This window comes from Aptenodytes patagonicus, chromosome 7 (assembly GCF_965638725.1).
Source record: "Aptenodytes patagonicus chromosome 7, bAptPat1.pri.cur, whole genome shotgun sequence".
Taxonomy (NCBI): Eukaryota; Metazoa; Chordata; class Aves; order Sphenisciformes; family Spheniscidae; genus Aptenodytes; species Aptenodytes patagonicus.
The window spans coordinates 66,962,391-66,976,912 of record NC_134955.1 but is presented as its reverse complement, the minus strand read 5'-3'; the positions used below and the strand labels follow the sequence as shown (position 1 = coordinate 66,976,912).

Below are 14,522 nucleotides of genomic sequence, written 5' to 3'. Positions count from 1 at the left end.
GTATACACATACGTATACTAGCTTATAGATAAAGTTGTGGGTTTCCAGTTTTTAATTTTAATTAAAATTAGCATAATTGAAAATTATTTTGTTTTAGATTGAAGGTGCGCTCTGAGGTGTGATATGAAGCACGCGTGTAATACTTTGCAAAAGTGCTTTGGGAGCAGAAGAAAGCTACTTAACCGCTATATGCTGAACATGGCCAAAATTGTAAATGCATTTTACTGCAGAGGAAGTTTTAAAAGACACAACTGATGTTAAGTAGCTATCTCTAATTGACTGTAATGGCAGTAAGACATTCTACTGTATAATGTATTTTTTACAGCATGGACATAAAGAGAATAATAGTTGCATTTCATTTCCAGTACACGTGTAATGGATTGTCTTATGAGAACGTTGATCAAGAGGGATAAAAACAACAGCACTGGAGATGTTTTCCTCAGGTTATCCCAGAATTGTAGGCATGAAATATTTCCCAAGTATAACTACTCTCATTCTCATTGGACAAGGTATTCAAAAGATTTTAGACCCAGAGTACTGCCTGTTGCTCAAAGAGCTGTGGATTGCTGAATGCTGTTTAGTGGTAAGTTAACTATGAGTTTTCCTTCTAGCCAACTTTAGCCAATTTCCAGTCCCTTGCAATGATAATCATAGTCTTTCACAAACACTCCTTTTGTCTGTTCAAGGAAGAAGGCACTATTCAAAGGAATCAGGATCTGACAGTGCTTTACTTAAGTATCCAAAAATCCCATTTTTGATATGGATCAAATTACACCTGTTACATATTACAGGGTTTTGTAATTTAGAACCTATTGTTGGATTTTTTTCTCTCTCATTAGAAACAATACTTTTTAAAACTAGAATAATTACATTGAAACGTTTTCCAGGAAACCGGTTAGAATGAAGACATTTTAATGAAAATAATACTGTATTTAGAAACACATAATCATTTATTATGAACCATTGTAGCTGCTACTACCGTTTCTTTTTTGGCTTAATTGAAAAGCTTTTTAAATCGGCAGAATTCTGCACAGAGGGTGTGGTCTCAAATTATTTCAAACTACCTAACAATTTTCTGTGCAAGTTAATGGCATCTTTACAAAAAAGAGTGACATTTTGTTGTTCAGTGCTGAAAAGTAATACCTCTTCTTCTATTGTAGAAAATAGATGGTCTACAAAACCGGGTAAATTTGCAAAAGCTTTATCTTTAATGCAATGAAATTTCCAGGATTGAAAATCTGCTAGTCCTAACAAAGCTGAATGTCCTTTGGTTGAATAATAACCTGATCAAGAATATAGAGGTGAGTCTGGTGTCCTTGTTATGATTTCTTTTCTTCAAATTTGTCTAATGTATGGTATTTTAATAGTATGGTATATAGATGTGTCTGATAAGTAGGGCTAACTTTTAGAATTACTGAACAACAGAAAGGACAATTTTAAACTTCAATTTATAAGAATGAAGGCTGAAACATTATTTGGAACTGATTGGCTGTCAAGGTTTTCTGCATATGCAGAGTTAACTAAATCACTTATTTTCAAAGACCTCTGAGATTCTTGCTGAGGAAAAGATTTTTTTAGGTTTTTTATAATTGCAGATTTTTTGTCTGCAGTTTAGTATTATGTAAAAGGCTTGCCATTTAATTTTTATTTTAATGTTTGGATTTTTTATTTTTTTATAACTTGGAGAGATTAATTCCTGTTCAGGAGAAGTTTCATCCTGGCTTTTTCTCATGCTGTCATATATCAAATTAGCTCCTATGAAAAATTGGTTTCTCCCCTCTCCCCCCAAAATTAGTACTCTTCATGCTAACCTTTGAGTTGGAGGCTAGTCCAGAACCAGCGAGAGTTCTGTGATTAGCAGTTTGGCTTGTAAAGTGAGAAGAAATGTGTAAATGTCCATTTCTAGCAAAAGACCACGTAGCTTTCTGAATTACCTGACTCTTCATGCCCCAACAGAGAGATGGAATTGCTGCAGCTCAGTCCATTTTCCCTTGGGAGAGTACAGGAAAAAAAGGCAGAGGGAGATACTGATACCAAGATAAAAGTAGTTAGAGCAGAAGGAGATGCTGATACGGTTGAATGAGACCAGATCACTGTGACCTTCAAAGCTGTAGAAAAGAGGAGAGAGAAATCGAAGCTGGGCATGATGATAGAGAAGGAAAGGGAAGACCGAGAAATTACAGCTGAAGAAGTACAAGTGTAAAGGCAGTCGAGTGTGTCCAAAAATGATTATTTATTAGCAAGGACACTACAAACACTAGTGGCATCTCACTGCAAAGAACTGCAGTGTCATCATGGAGACAAATGATTGACATTAGTGATTTAGTTCTCATGATATCCTGAGGCCAAGACATGGGCTGCAGCCAAAAGCTAATGAGTATTCATGACATGGGGCATGATCTGTTAGGTTTCTCATGCACAGCTGTGAAACTAAGGCTGGGGGACTACATTTATTTTCATTGCAGTATCATTTACAAAGGCTTTCCAAGCCAATTCCCTTTCGGCAAAATGCATTCTCTCTTTCCATGTCAAAAGAAAACTATAGTTTACAACAGAGGCTAACATTGTTTAGACTCCAGTCAAATTTGTTTTTACATTTGAGTGATCTGCCTCTTAGCCTACAGGCTCTTCAGCATTTGCAGTGCTATATTAGATTAAAACTGTACGGTTTAAAACATTCACAGGGCTTACATACTCTGCAGAATTTGCAAGAGGTCAACCTCACTGGAAACTTAGTAGAAAAAATAGGAAGGTGATATCAGTCTGGCATTTCTAGCATGAGCGTTCTGATTATTACCGAGGATTTATGTACATGGTTTAATCTTTCTCTCATTCTGATAAAAATTTCTTACCAACTTGCATGGTTCAGAGTCATATCCAATATATACAGCCCTGATCATCCCAACGTCTGTGTCAAAACTCCCTAGGGCTCATCTTTGTTTACTCCAAACTCCTTTCCATTGCTGTAGCCGTGTCAAAGAAGACAGAAAATAGGTATCAGTGGGATTTGTGCATATATTTATTTCTCTTTTTCGCTGCCTTTGGTATAAAGGGCTTTTAGTTTAAATCTAAATCAAGCCTGTTTGGTTATAAATGGAAATGTAAATCATGCCTGCATTTCTAAACAGATACTAGAGAATCCATTAATTTTTCTTGGTTTATCTTTATGTGTAATAAAAAGATCTTCAGAATGCTATCCCTGCACTTTGAGTGGAAATGGAAAACAATATATTACATGTATGATGCCATTGTTTGTGTTAATTATTCTTCAGAATGATCAACAGCCAAGATTCTAGGACACTTAATGTGTTGCAGGGGATCCATACCCAGTTTCAATTCTGCCGGGATGATAATTATTTGAACCTGGTGTCTCAAGCCTTAGGTAAGTGCTTTGACCAAGGGGCTCTTAAATGGAACTGCACCAAGAAGGAAGCCTCAGAGATCCAGTCCAGAACAGTGGACTAGATAAGATACTCACCTAATGTGGTAAACTGAGTTTCAAGTTGCTTCTTTTATTCATCCAGTACAGGTGTTTGCAAAGGACCTTCCTGCCGAGTTCCCAGATTATCATGGTTATTGTCTATTCTAGCTGATACTTTAAACATTTCTGAAAGGTCTGTGTTTTGCAGATTAGGAAGCTCTTTCTCACCGAGCTCTCAAGTTACTGGTTTGGTTTTCGGGTTTTTTTCTGATTTCCATCTGATTAGTCTGTTCCCTTTCCTTTAAGAACAGTATAAGCAACATAATGGATCAGAGTCAGACTGTAGTTGCATCAGTGCAACTGCAATTGTTCTAAAATGAAAAGACCTGTGTCACAGATTTTCTGTACAGCAGTTTGTAAACATTCCTAGTAGGTCTTTAATGCACTTTGAGTGAGCCCTTTGCACATATGTCTATACATATATAATGTCTATACAAATATAACTGAAAAAATATTGCTGATTAGGTAAATAGGACCCCTTAAAAGTACTTTGATCAAGAGTGAACAGATTCTTTTGATCAAGGGTGCACAGAGCAAGGACTCTGCCACTGCAGGCTCATGCCTTTATGGTCATATCTTCCTCCTTTGCTTGCCATATGTAGATCAGGTAGTATCTAGGACGCAGACATGCGCTTCAGTCACCTCATCTCTTTGTCAGAAGTGCCTATAGTTAGTGCATATATGAATATTTTAAATAATAGTCTCATTGGGGTGTGTAGGCAGAGTGAGCTAAGTTGCTTTCTTTAAGAAGAGATTTTTGGAAGTTTTATACTTGGGAGCCAAATCTTTGGTTGTTATTCAAAAGGAATGAGTAGTTTATTCTTTTGCTTTACCTAATCTCAGCTGTATAGTGGCTTGATTGATCCTAAAGATTTACCTCTTAAAAAAGAACGCAAAAAAAGTTTTGCTTCCACAAAGCAGAGAGTAATTACTATGCCACACAGTAATCAAACATGGAGAGAGAAATGATCCCTGCCCTTAGGTGTCTGAAGAAAAGCTGCACTTCCATTTTAACTGTACCCTCTAACTCTCTTTTTATTGCTGAGACTTGCATCATAATGAAATCACATTGAGGGATCGGTCCTGCCTGGGTGCAACAGTGGTCTAATTGATATGAATAAGACTGGGATATGAGCCAGTATACAACAGAAGAGTATGTGCAGTTGCTCAGAGCAAAGCTGTCCCTTTGGCCAAGTAATTCAGCTTTTTCTATTGACAATCGAGAGTTTGAATTTATAAAATAATTTTCTGTTTTGATGTTTTCAGGTATGATTTTTAGTACACATCTAGAAGGCTTATCTTTTGAGGAAACATAAACAAGATAATTTTCCTTCCATACTTTAACATAGCCTCTTGCTTCTGAATGCTAATGGGGTCTTTTTATCAGCCGGAACGTGAATTGGCCAAGCTGCAAATGTTGGGTAAAACATCAAGTAATAAATCTCTAAGGAGTAAGAATCTGGAAACTGAAAATGCAGTTCATGATAATGAAGTACAGAAAAGACATGTCTTGAAAAGGCATTCTTACAAAAAATAAATGCACTGGAGGAAAGAATAACATTCCGGAACAGAAAACTGAATGAGTATGTTTAGTGAATTGTACAAGAACAGTATTCTGGTATTTTCAGACATTAATAATTGGGTATGATGGTGGCTGGGGGTTAGGAGATTAATGACAGGACTTGAAGCCTGTCTCACATTTGGTTTTTATAAGGTCCAAACTATGTGTATTGCAAATATCATTTAAGTGGCAGCTCTTATGTGGTCTGAATTATTGGATCCAGGCCAGCCTCTAGTAGACAGATGCTGCCATTCCCATTACTGGTGATCTCAGTAAATAGAAAAAGGATTGAAAAAAATAGCTGGGATGAGTAGTTGTATTGGACCAGTGCTTGGACTGTTTTCTGGGCCCTTAAATAGTAGAGATCCAGCAAAGTGCTATGGTTTTTTTGTTTCTGTTTGTTGGGGTTTCTGCCCCCTGTAATTCCAGTGTGATTTTAATGGCTTCTTTTTGTTGTCATTCTTGAGTCTAGCTTAGGACTTCATGAGTCAAATTCACTCTAAAGTCAATGGCCAGCACAAAGTCTACACACAGAGAAGCCTTCATAATAAGACATGTGGAGGACATCAGTGATGCCATAGACCTAGTGTTGGATACCAGCATGGGTCTGAAGCTCATTCTACAGATTTTTTATGAAGGGAGAATTGGATGGCTCTCTTCTGACAAGTAGAAAGCTGTCTGTGCTCTCTCTGATGTTCTGCAGGACAGCTAAGGCATACCAATCATCCAGCCAGTTCTTGCTTTGTTTTTCTAAGACCAATGAACACTGTTCCTATCTACAAGTGTAGTACAAAGAGTCTGTAGTGCATCGGGCCCCAAAAGAATCAAACTGTTTCGATTTTGCATTTGAGTGGGAATAGTATACTGAAGTATACTATACTTTAGTATACTACTATACTAAAGCTTGTTAATAAAGAGAGGGAAAGACTGTTGATCATCTCAAGGATGGAACAACTGATGGAGATGTGGGAGAATTTAAACATACTGTGAAATTTGCTGCTGTTACTTGCCACTGATTTCATGCCAGTGCCTCACACTGCACCCAAGTCCAGCACGGTTTCATTAGTTCTGCAATTTGAACTGACATCATTATGAATACTAAATAGCAAACCAAGACCTTCTCTTACTTGAGGAGGTGATTTTCTTAAGTTCATGATTACAGAACAACGCTGAGGGTGAAGTGGATGAAGCTTGGTGTTACGGATCAGTATAGGACCAGTATATCCATGTATTAGGATCAGTATATCCACAGTTGTAGTCTTTCAGATTTTTAAAAAAACAAAAATCTCTCTGTAATCATTCATCTAAATTTGTTGCTGAAAAAAAAATCAGAATTATTTTAATTTGTCCTGTTACGTTGTTCCAGCCAGAATTTAAAAAGATTTCCAAGTGGAAATGAAGAAAAGTTTTAGTTTGGTAGTACAATTCTTGTTGATGGAGTTGGAAACAGTGGGAAACATTCACTTTGAAGAAGCTTTGTCAAATAATCCACGGTAAACTTTTAAAGATACTTCAAACTAGAACCTGTTTCTTATGATTCCAAGTTAATAATTTTTAACAAAACAAATTTAGTACAAGGATCTGGAGTATTTTGAAGCATCAGTGCTCCACAGATGCCACTTGCAGATAGCTGACAAGAAAGGAAATACTCTCTCCCCTCTCCTTCTCTTGGTGGTGTACTAGGCTGAAGCTTTGAGCTCACAAAGACTGATTTTTTTTTTGTTGCCTTTATTTTTTTATTACCTATTTATGAAGCCCTTGATTTTAAAAAAGATAAAAGAATAACCAAGCTACCCAATTGCTTTTTAACAACAGTGATAATGATTATTCTAAGTTCCTACACAGCTTTACTTGTAAAGAAGCATTAGAAGTTGCTTACATAATCTTTGTATGAATAACCTTGACGCTCAGTTGAGGGGAGATTCAAATTTAGACTGGCAGTACTTCAAGGACTGTTTTCTGCTTGAGTACTCCAAGCTTGTCCACCTCAGGTATGCCTTCTTTTTGTGTTCAGGGATGTTTGTTAGAGCTGCAGGTAGTTCTGTATTTACGGGTTCCATTTGAGGTTGTTTATAAATAGCATTCTGTTTACTTTTAATGCCACTTTCTCAAGCTGAGGATTTTTCTGTTTTGGCAAGGAGAAATTAATAAATGACTCTTGTAGGGATGAAAGCCAAACTGAAGTTTTTTGGATGAGTAATCTTAGCACAGAATCTTTCTGAGAAAGAGCAATAATTTTATTAGTTGCAGTAAAGATTTTGACTGTTATATCTTCTTTTTTAAGAAAACTTTCCATTTATTGAAAAACTGGAGAACCTACTGCATTTCTAGGTTGATTCTCTTTCTAAGGTGTCTGGTTACCCCATAATCTTTAAGGAATCTTACAGTACCAGATGGAAGTATGGGAGTTTATTGTCTTCCTAGTCAGACACAGAGAAAATGGCCACATATTTTTTAAGTGATTTGACTTGTGTACCACAGGGCATAGGTGAGCTTCTGCCCCCAGGTTCCTGGCTGGCCAGTGGACTGTCTCCTCTGTCTCAAGTTTGACTGTAGAAACTGTTGTAGGTTCTTGCAAACCATGCTTGCTTTATGCATGATTGTGCTTAGTATAGTGGAACTGCTCATTTGCATAGTGAAGAAGGACTTAAACAGATTTTAAATATGACAGTGCAAATAGAGAAAAGGAACACAATGAATCAGATATGATTAGGTATTGATGTTTGATGCTTAACTTTGAATAAAGTTTGAATTTGAATAAAATAAGGTAAATTTATTTGTCTCCACTTGAGAGAACAAAGTTATAATGAAATGAAACAGGCTAGAGGTATTGCTTGTGATTCTTTCTTCTGAATAGGAAACAGAAGAAAATCATGTAGATAGCACTGAAAAATTCAGTGCAAAACAAGAAGAAAATATTATTAACTTAGTGCTCTCCTCTGTGCATTTCTGCACACAGGTTTCGTTCTTGTTGATAATAATTAAATCACGATTCTGTACTGGGACTGGGACAGTCTGGGACTTCAGAGCATACAGTATCATGGGAATTAAAATAAATCGCATCTTTAGAGTGCACAATCAAATTCTGAGGCTGAAATTTAAGGAGACATTTCAAATATTTCTGTAAAAAGAAGTTTTCAGTATAGCAGAGTAAGTTCTTAAGTTTTAAGAGCTATATAGTGTAGCATTGGCCTGTGAACAAAGTTAACTTTGTGATTATAAGACCAGAAACATTTTGCAAGGCATCAAATAATTTAGGATTATTAAGTTTTACCCAGATAGAGGTGGCTCGAAGTTCCCCAAAGTCCCTATGCTTGGTATTTCTATGACTGGCTTTTGGACTTCAGAGGTCCATAGCTTGGTAGAAAATACTAGGCATGAGAATCGGTTCAGACTTTTGCTGTTAGAATCTGGGTCTTACCTCATCTGTTCCTAATATGATTGTGAAAACAGAGTAAATATTATTATGAGTGGCCATATTTCTGAAAGTGGAAAGCAGCAGTAGATGAACAATGCAGAAACAAAACATATCCCACCCAGATGTATATGCATCTGTATTTCATCTGTATCACAGGAGAGCATATGCATATGTCAGGACAGTGTCAAGGTGGATTTGTATCCATGCAGGTAAGTCCCAAGTTTTTCTGGGCAAGTCTCAACTTCGAAATTGGTGTGATTGTAGTCATTTACTTCACTGCCTTCCAAGAATCAGGTTGAGACTTGTGATGCAGCCTTGATCTTTGTCATAAGCACTGGGACACATCTGCCCAAAGCAGCTTGTAGAACCGTGTCACCAGTGGAGCAATGGTCTTAGGACACCCAGTTGCGTGCTTGTAGCTGAGACAGAACCCCCATTGAATCCATTTCTTTCTTTGCATACTGAGCAGTTCGCTGGCTTGATATGTGTGACTGTATTGTTATGATTTTAGTACAGTTAATACAGTGCTTTTCATCTTTCTATGTGCATTTACTGTGTTTATATGTATGTGAAAGTTTATTTTATACATATAAATTTATGTGTGATTTCTGTGTGTAGAAAGCAGAGCTGAGAGCTTGGAGGGAGCTGGAAGACCTTTTCAATCTTGAAAGCAAAATCTTGTCTCCCTGAGGGACAGCAGATGCTCTCTGAGCTCAGGACATTTTAGCTGCTAAGATCAAAACACATTCCCTGGGATTCAAAGCGTGCCCATTCTGAGATGCAGTATTTCAGTTAATGGCATAATATGGCTCAGCATGTTTTGTGGGGTTTTTTATAGGGGTTTTCTGTTTGCTTGAGGGTTTGGGGGGGTGGGGTATGGTTTGACCCAGAAACAGCATAGCCACAAGAAACAGTCAGAGCTGGACAGAGATGATCTTGTGGATCGTACCACTTTCAATTTTTTTCCTATAAGCCTTTAGCTAACAGTTATTTTCCCCCATAGCTGAAACACCACTATTGAGCTTCTAGTCCATTCCAATACGGATTTGTTCACCCCTTGCTACTCTTCACATAAAGTTGGAAACACAAAATGACGCTCACTTATAGCTTTACCTGAAATTATTTGAGGTAGTAATCTGTATCAGACAATTCAGCTACCCACTTCCAGCACTTTTTTTGGCCCATGGGGAAGTCAGACTGGCACAGCTAATGATTTTAGGAGCTCTTTTCATATTACCTGTAGAGAACAAAACTTATCAGGAAGCTCCCCAATGTATTATACTGGTAGGACATCCTCCGGGTTGTATGAAAAACTATCTCATTGTATTAGCTCCTAGCATGGATAAGCCAGATCAGCTCCATTCACATGTATTAGAGCCCATTTCAGTTGGTGATAGGCAATTTATGCATCTTCCCTGAGAAGCAACTATCAGCCCAACACTGTTCTTGAATTGAAACCTCATGGTCTGATGCTTATTTTGGCAGAGAAGTCCAGCAATAATTAATGAAATCCTCACACTAACCTGCTGACACTCAAACTGCAGTGTTGTAAATCACCAGAAATGACATCTTTATGAAAAACAATTTCAAGAAGAAAATAAGTTATCAACAGTTTTGTAGTGTTTGTATGGGGTTCTGGATCTGCTGTCAACATTTATTGTACTATTCTCTTTCTTCCCATGCTATTGCTACCCGCCTGCTAGGGATCTTCAGCAAAGACAAGACTTGTGGTTCCAGAGGCAAATAAATGGATTTTTTTTTTTTTTTAATGTAATACAGAACATGGAGACCACTCTTACTGACTATAAAGAAGCAGGGAAAAAAAAGAAGTCTTGCACGTGATCTCATGATTACTGTGAACATCAGTATTATGGAATTTGCGTTAATTATAGTCTGTTATCCTTAGTAAATATTGTGCAATATATAAACTTTATATGGTCAGAATGTCTATTCCTGTCTTTTGCCTGCCTTTGCAACAGCAACAGCAAAAATGAAAACCTGGAGTCTTTCCCTATTTCTTCTCTTTGTAGTTCCTTAATAAGAAAAGATGGAATCTCTCTCTTACGTATGCAACCCTGAATTGCCAGTTGAGGAAAAGCAGCTGCTACAAATGCTGGAGGATAGTTTCCAGGGCCTGGAAGTGCATACGGTATGCTACATTGTGGACAGAAGAATGCTGCTGTTTGGTAAAGGATAGCACAGAAAAGAGCAGGCAGAAAAGTGCTGCTCTCTTTTCCTCCCTCCTTCCATCATTTTCCTATTCATCTTTCTTCTGTTTTCTTTGTTCTCATTATATTTCTTCGTGTTACCTCTGCTTCATTCTTCACATCTTTATGCCATCTGTGGCAAAGGCATGATTAGTGCTCATCATCTTCTTGTCCTTTCTTTGCCCTTTCTCTTTTTCTTGCAAATTGTCTCTTCTCACTCATCAATTCTCATCAGTGCCCCCCACTAGAGTTTGCGGGGACTGATGCAGGACTAGTTTGGAAGTCTTCACAGTAACAGCTGCAGCACCTGTATTTACTGCCTGTGGAACAGATTGGCTCAGTGGTTTCTTCAGCCATTTATTCTGTAATTTTCATTTGTATTTGTTTGAACACAATATTTTTTTGCTATTATTTTGTTCTTCCTACGAGTGCTAGCACAAAGCATAGCATGAGTTTTCAGTTCTTTCAGTCTCAGTTCTAGTAATATAGCATCCCAGGTCCTGGCTTGCAAGCCTTGTCCTAACTCTAAATCACTGCCTCCTTTGTCCTTAATCCTGAATTTAATTCTAGTCCATTTGTCTCTGGTATCTCCAGATACCTAGCCCTAAATGTAGGGTCCCTCTGGCATGGATCCTAGTTGTCAGACTAGTCATAACCCTAGAAACTGTCAATCCTGCCCCAGTGACCCCTTCCATCTCCAGACTGTAAAATAGCCAGACAGATGGAATATATTGTTTCATGCTGAGTAAGAAATTATGAATAAAAGAAGTATTTTCACAGACTCACAGAATGGTTGAGGGTGGAAGGTGCCTCTGGAGGTCACCTTGCCCAACCCACCTGATCAAGCAGGGTCACTTACAGCAGGCTCCGCAGGACCATGTCCAGACAGCTTTTGAATATATCCAAGGATGGAGATATTTCAGGTAAAGAAGTTTTCATTCTGAATTATGAAGGAAAAGAATAGAAAGTAGGAAAATTAATTCAGCGCAACTCTTCTCTAGTCCCCATTGCTCTCCTTTTCTGCTTTCCAACCTTCTGCACACCTGCCTTTCTCTTTTTGCTCTGAGAAGAGATCAGATTTTTGGGTGGCAAGACTGTATTTTCAAATATGGTATCTATTGTCCTGTTTTGCTTTATTATTGTTTATATCATGCTAGTTTGCAGAGGCCCCACTGAAATTCCTTTTTGTGGTGTTAAATGCTATGTAAGCACACGGGAAGATGGGCTCTGTTCCACAGAACTAGCAATCTGATTTTCTTGTCCATATCTCTCATTCTGTTGGAATAATGACACTATAAACTATTTTCTTATTCATTATTCTTTGCTTTCCCTGCCTACCGTTCCTTATCATAATTCATGGCTATATTTTCATGCTGCTTAAATTTGTTTACATTTTTAAGGGATTTTTTTTTTAAGTTAAATAAAAGGTACTTGGTGCTTGCTTTAATCTTTGCATCAGTCTGACAGAAAAAAAAAAAAAAGCTTTTCTTCTCTGTAACTTTCTTCTTTTCTTCTCTCTAAGCCTATGTGAATGTCCCAGAACAGAGTTTCTCAAACAATAAGCTAAGGCAGAAGGCAAAAACAGAAGAGATCCTGAGAAGTCATTCAAGCATGGTAATTCAAAGTTTGGAAAGATCTTGTAAAGTATTTGCTAGATGGCTTGTATAATTGCTGTTACAGAAAGAACATTTTGTAAATACTGTATATGGCCATGAGATGGCATATGCAGCCTTGAAAGGAGCTCTGAAACTTTGCTGAATCTGTCCCAGTGGCATTTCTGCATATTAGAAAGCTCCACAAAGGGCTTGGACTACTGGGAGTAATTCCCAGACAGGAGTTTGAAGCATCTATGAGAGATGTCCTCATGTGAGAAATATTTAGATATGTCTGATCTTTTCTAGATGAGTGAGGAAAGGCACAGATACATTGGGCACAAATCCGTGTCCAGGACAGAGCACGGAAGGGAAAAATACCAGTCACGCTGTGCGATTCTGTCATTGCAGTGGCTTAGGAATGGTCAAATTTCAATGGAATTTTTAAAAAGTGTAGAAGTCTTAAAGATAATTAAGCATTTATGATTTTTATAGAAAAGTGGCTTAACCTAAATTAGGACACCTCTCTTCCCTCTCCTCCTACCCACAAAGAAAAGAGACATTTCTCAGCTTTTCTAGGGTTCATTTAGCATCAGTCAACAGGGCAGTCAGCATAGACTGCTGACAAGTTTGTCAGCATATATATAGCTTGAGCCTAGTCACTGCACATATTACCTTTTGCCTGGCCTTGGTGTCATAGGGAGCCTGGGGAAGCTGGGTTTACTGCAGTATGGAAGAAGGAGGTTGGAAGACACAAGTCCAAACGATACATGGCCTCACAGGTTCCACTGTTTATGAAATTACTTGTATTTCTGATTTCACTGGCTTTGAATATTAGCCAGCTACAAATGTTAGATTTCACAGTGTAATCTTTTTTGCCAAAGTATATTTGTTTCTTAAAAAACATAAAAACAGAATCATAATATATATAAAAATACATATTTTTATTAATATGTATTACATAGAATCATAGAATCATTAAGGTTGCAAAAGACCTCTAAGATCAAGTCCAACCGTCGACCCAACACCACCATGTCCACTAAACCATGTCCCTAAGCGCCTCATCTACACGTCTTTTAAATACCTCCAGGGATGGGGACTCAACCATATCCCTGGGCAGCCTGTTCCAATGTTTCACCACTCTTTCAGTAAAGAAATTTTTCCTCACATCCAATCTAAACCTCCCCTGGCACAACTTGAGGCCATTTCCTCTCGTCCTATCGCTTGTTACTTGGGAGAAGAGACTGACCCCCACCTCACTACAACCTCCTTTCAGGTAGTTGTAGAGAGCGATGAGGTCTCCCCTCAGCCTCCTTTTCTGCAGGCTAAACAACCCCAGTTCCCTCAGCTGCTCCTCAGAAGACTTGTTCTCCAGACCCTTCACCAGCTTCGTTGCCCTTCTCTGGACATGCTCCAGCACCTCAACATCCTCCTTGTAGTGAGGGGCCCAAAACTGAACACAGTATTCGAGGTGCGGCCTCACCAGTGCTGAGTACAGAGGCACGATCACTTCCCTGGTCCTGCTGGCCACACTATTTCTGATACAAGCCAGGATGCCATTGGCCTTCTTGGCCGCCTGGGCACACTGCTGGCTCATGTTCAGCCGGCTGTCAACCAGCACCCCCAGGTCCTTTTCCGCCAGGCAGCTTTCCAGCCACTCTTCCCCAAGCCTCTAGCATTGCATGGGGTTGTTGTGACCCAAGTGCAGGACTCGGCACTTGGCCTTGCTGAACCTCATACAGTTGGCCTCGGCCCATCAATCCAGCCTGTCCAGGTCCCTCTGCAGAGCCTTCCTACCCTCGAGCAGATCAACACTCCTGCCCAACTTGGTGTCATCTGCAAACTTCCTGAGGGTGCACTCAATCCCCTCATCCAGATCATTGATAAAGGTATTGAACAAGACCGGCCCCAGTACTGAGCCCTGGGGAACACTGCTCGTGACCGGCCGCGAACTGGATTTAACTCCATTCACCACATACATATTAGAGCATTCATTTGCCAGCCCTAGATGTAGCCTGCTTGTTATTACATTAAGCACCACTGTTGTATCATCCTGTCTGCACCCCCAAGCTAGAATTAGAAGTATTAAGTGTCTTTTCTCCCTCACTTAGGGAAAACAATAATTGCAAAAGTTTTCCTTGGCCGCAGTGCTCCAGCTTGTGCAATGAATTCCATCTATCAAGTCAACTACCCAGAAGCTAATTCAGTATTCAGGCCATGGAAATGTCTAGAAAGTGATGCATCTACTTCTGGCAATGGTATG

General features: G+C 38.7%; 1 protein-coding gene across 1 annotated transcript in view; it reads left to right on the top strand.

Moving 5' to 3' along the window:
* The first annotated feature begins 415 nt into the window (after nt 1-415).
* LRRC9 (leucine rich repeat containing 9) overlaps nt 416-14,522 on the top strand; it is a 43,328-nt gene continuing 29,221 nt past the window's right edge. The window contains 15 exon segments of the mRNA XM_076345833.1: nt 416-583; nt 1,161-1,301; nt 2,685-2,752; nt 3,273-3,382; nt 4,084-4,088; nt 4,869-4,971; nt 4,974-5,064; nt 6,413-6,535; nt 8,002-8,012; nt 8,015-8,192; nt 8,617-8,669; nt 10,503-10,609; nt 11,514-11,517; nt 12,135-12,281; nt 14,371-14,517. Of these exon segments, the coding sequence (XP_076201948.1) occupies nt 431-583; nt 1,161-1,301; nt 2,685-2,752; nt 3,273-3,382; nt 4,084-4,088; nt 4,869-4,971; nt 4,974-5,064; nt 6,413-6,535; nt 8,002-8,012; nt 8,015-8,192; nt 8,617-8,669; nt 10,503-10,609; nt 11,514-11,517; nt 12,135-12,281; nt 14,371-14,517 (1,441 nt within the window). The 5' untranslated portion in view covers nt 416-430.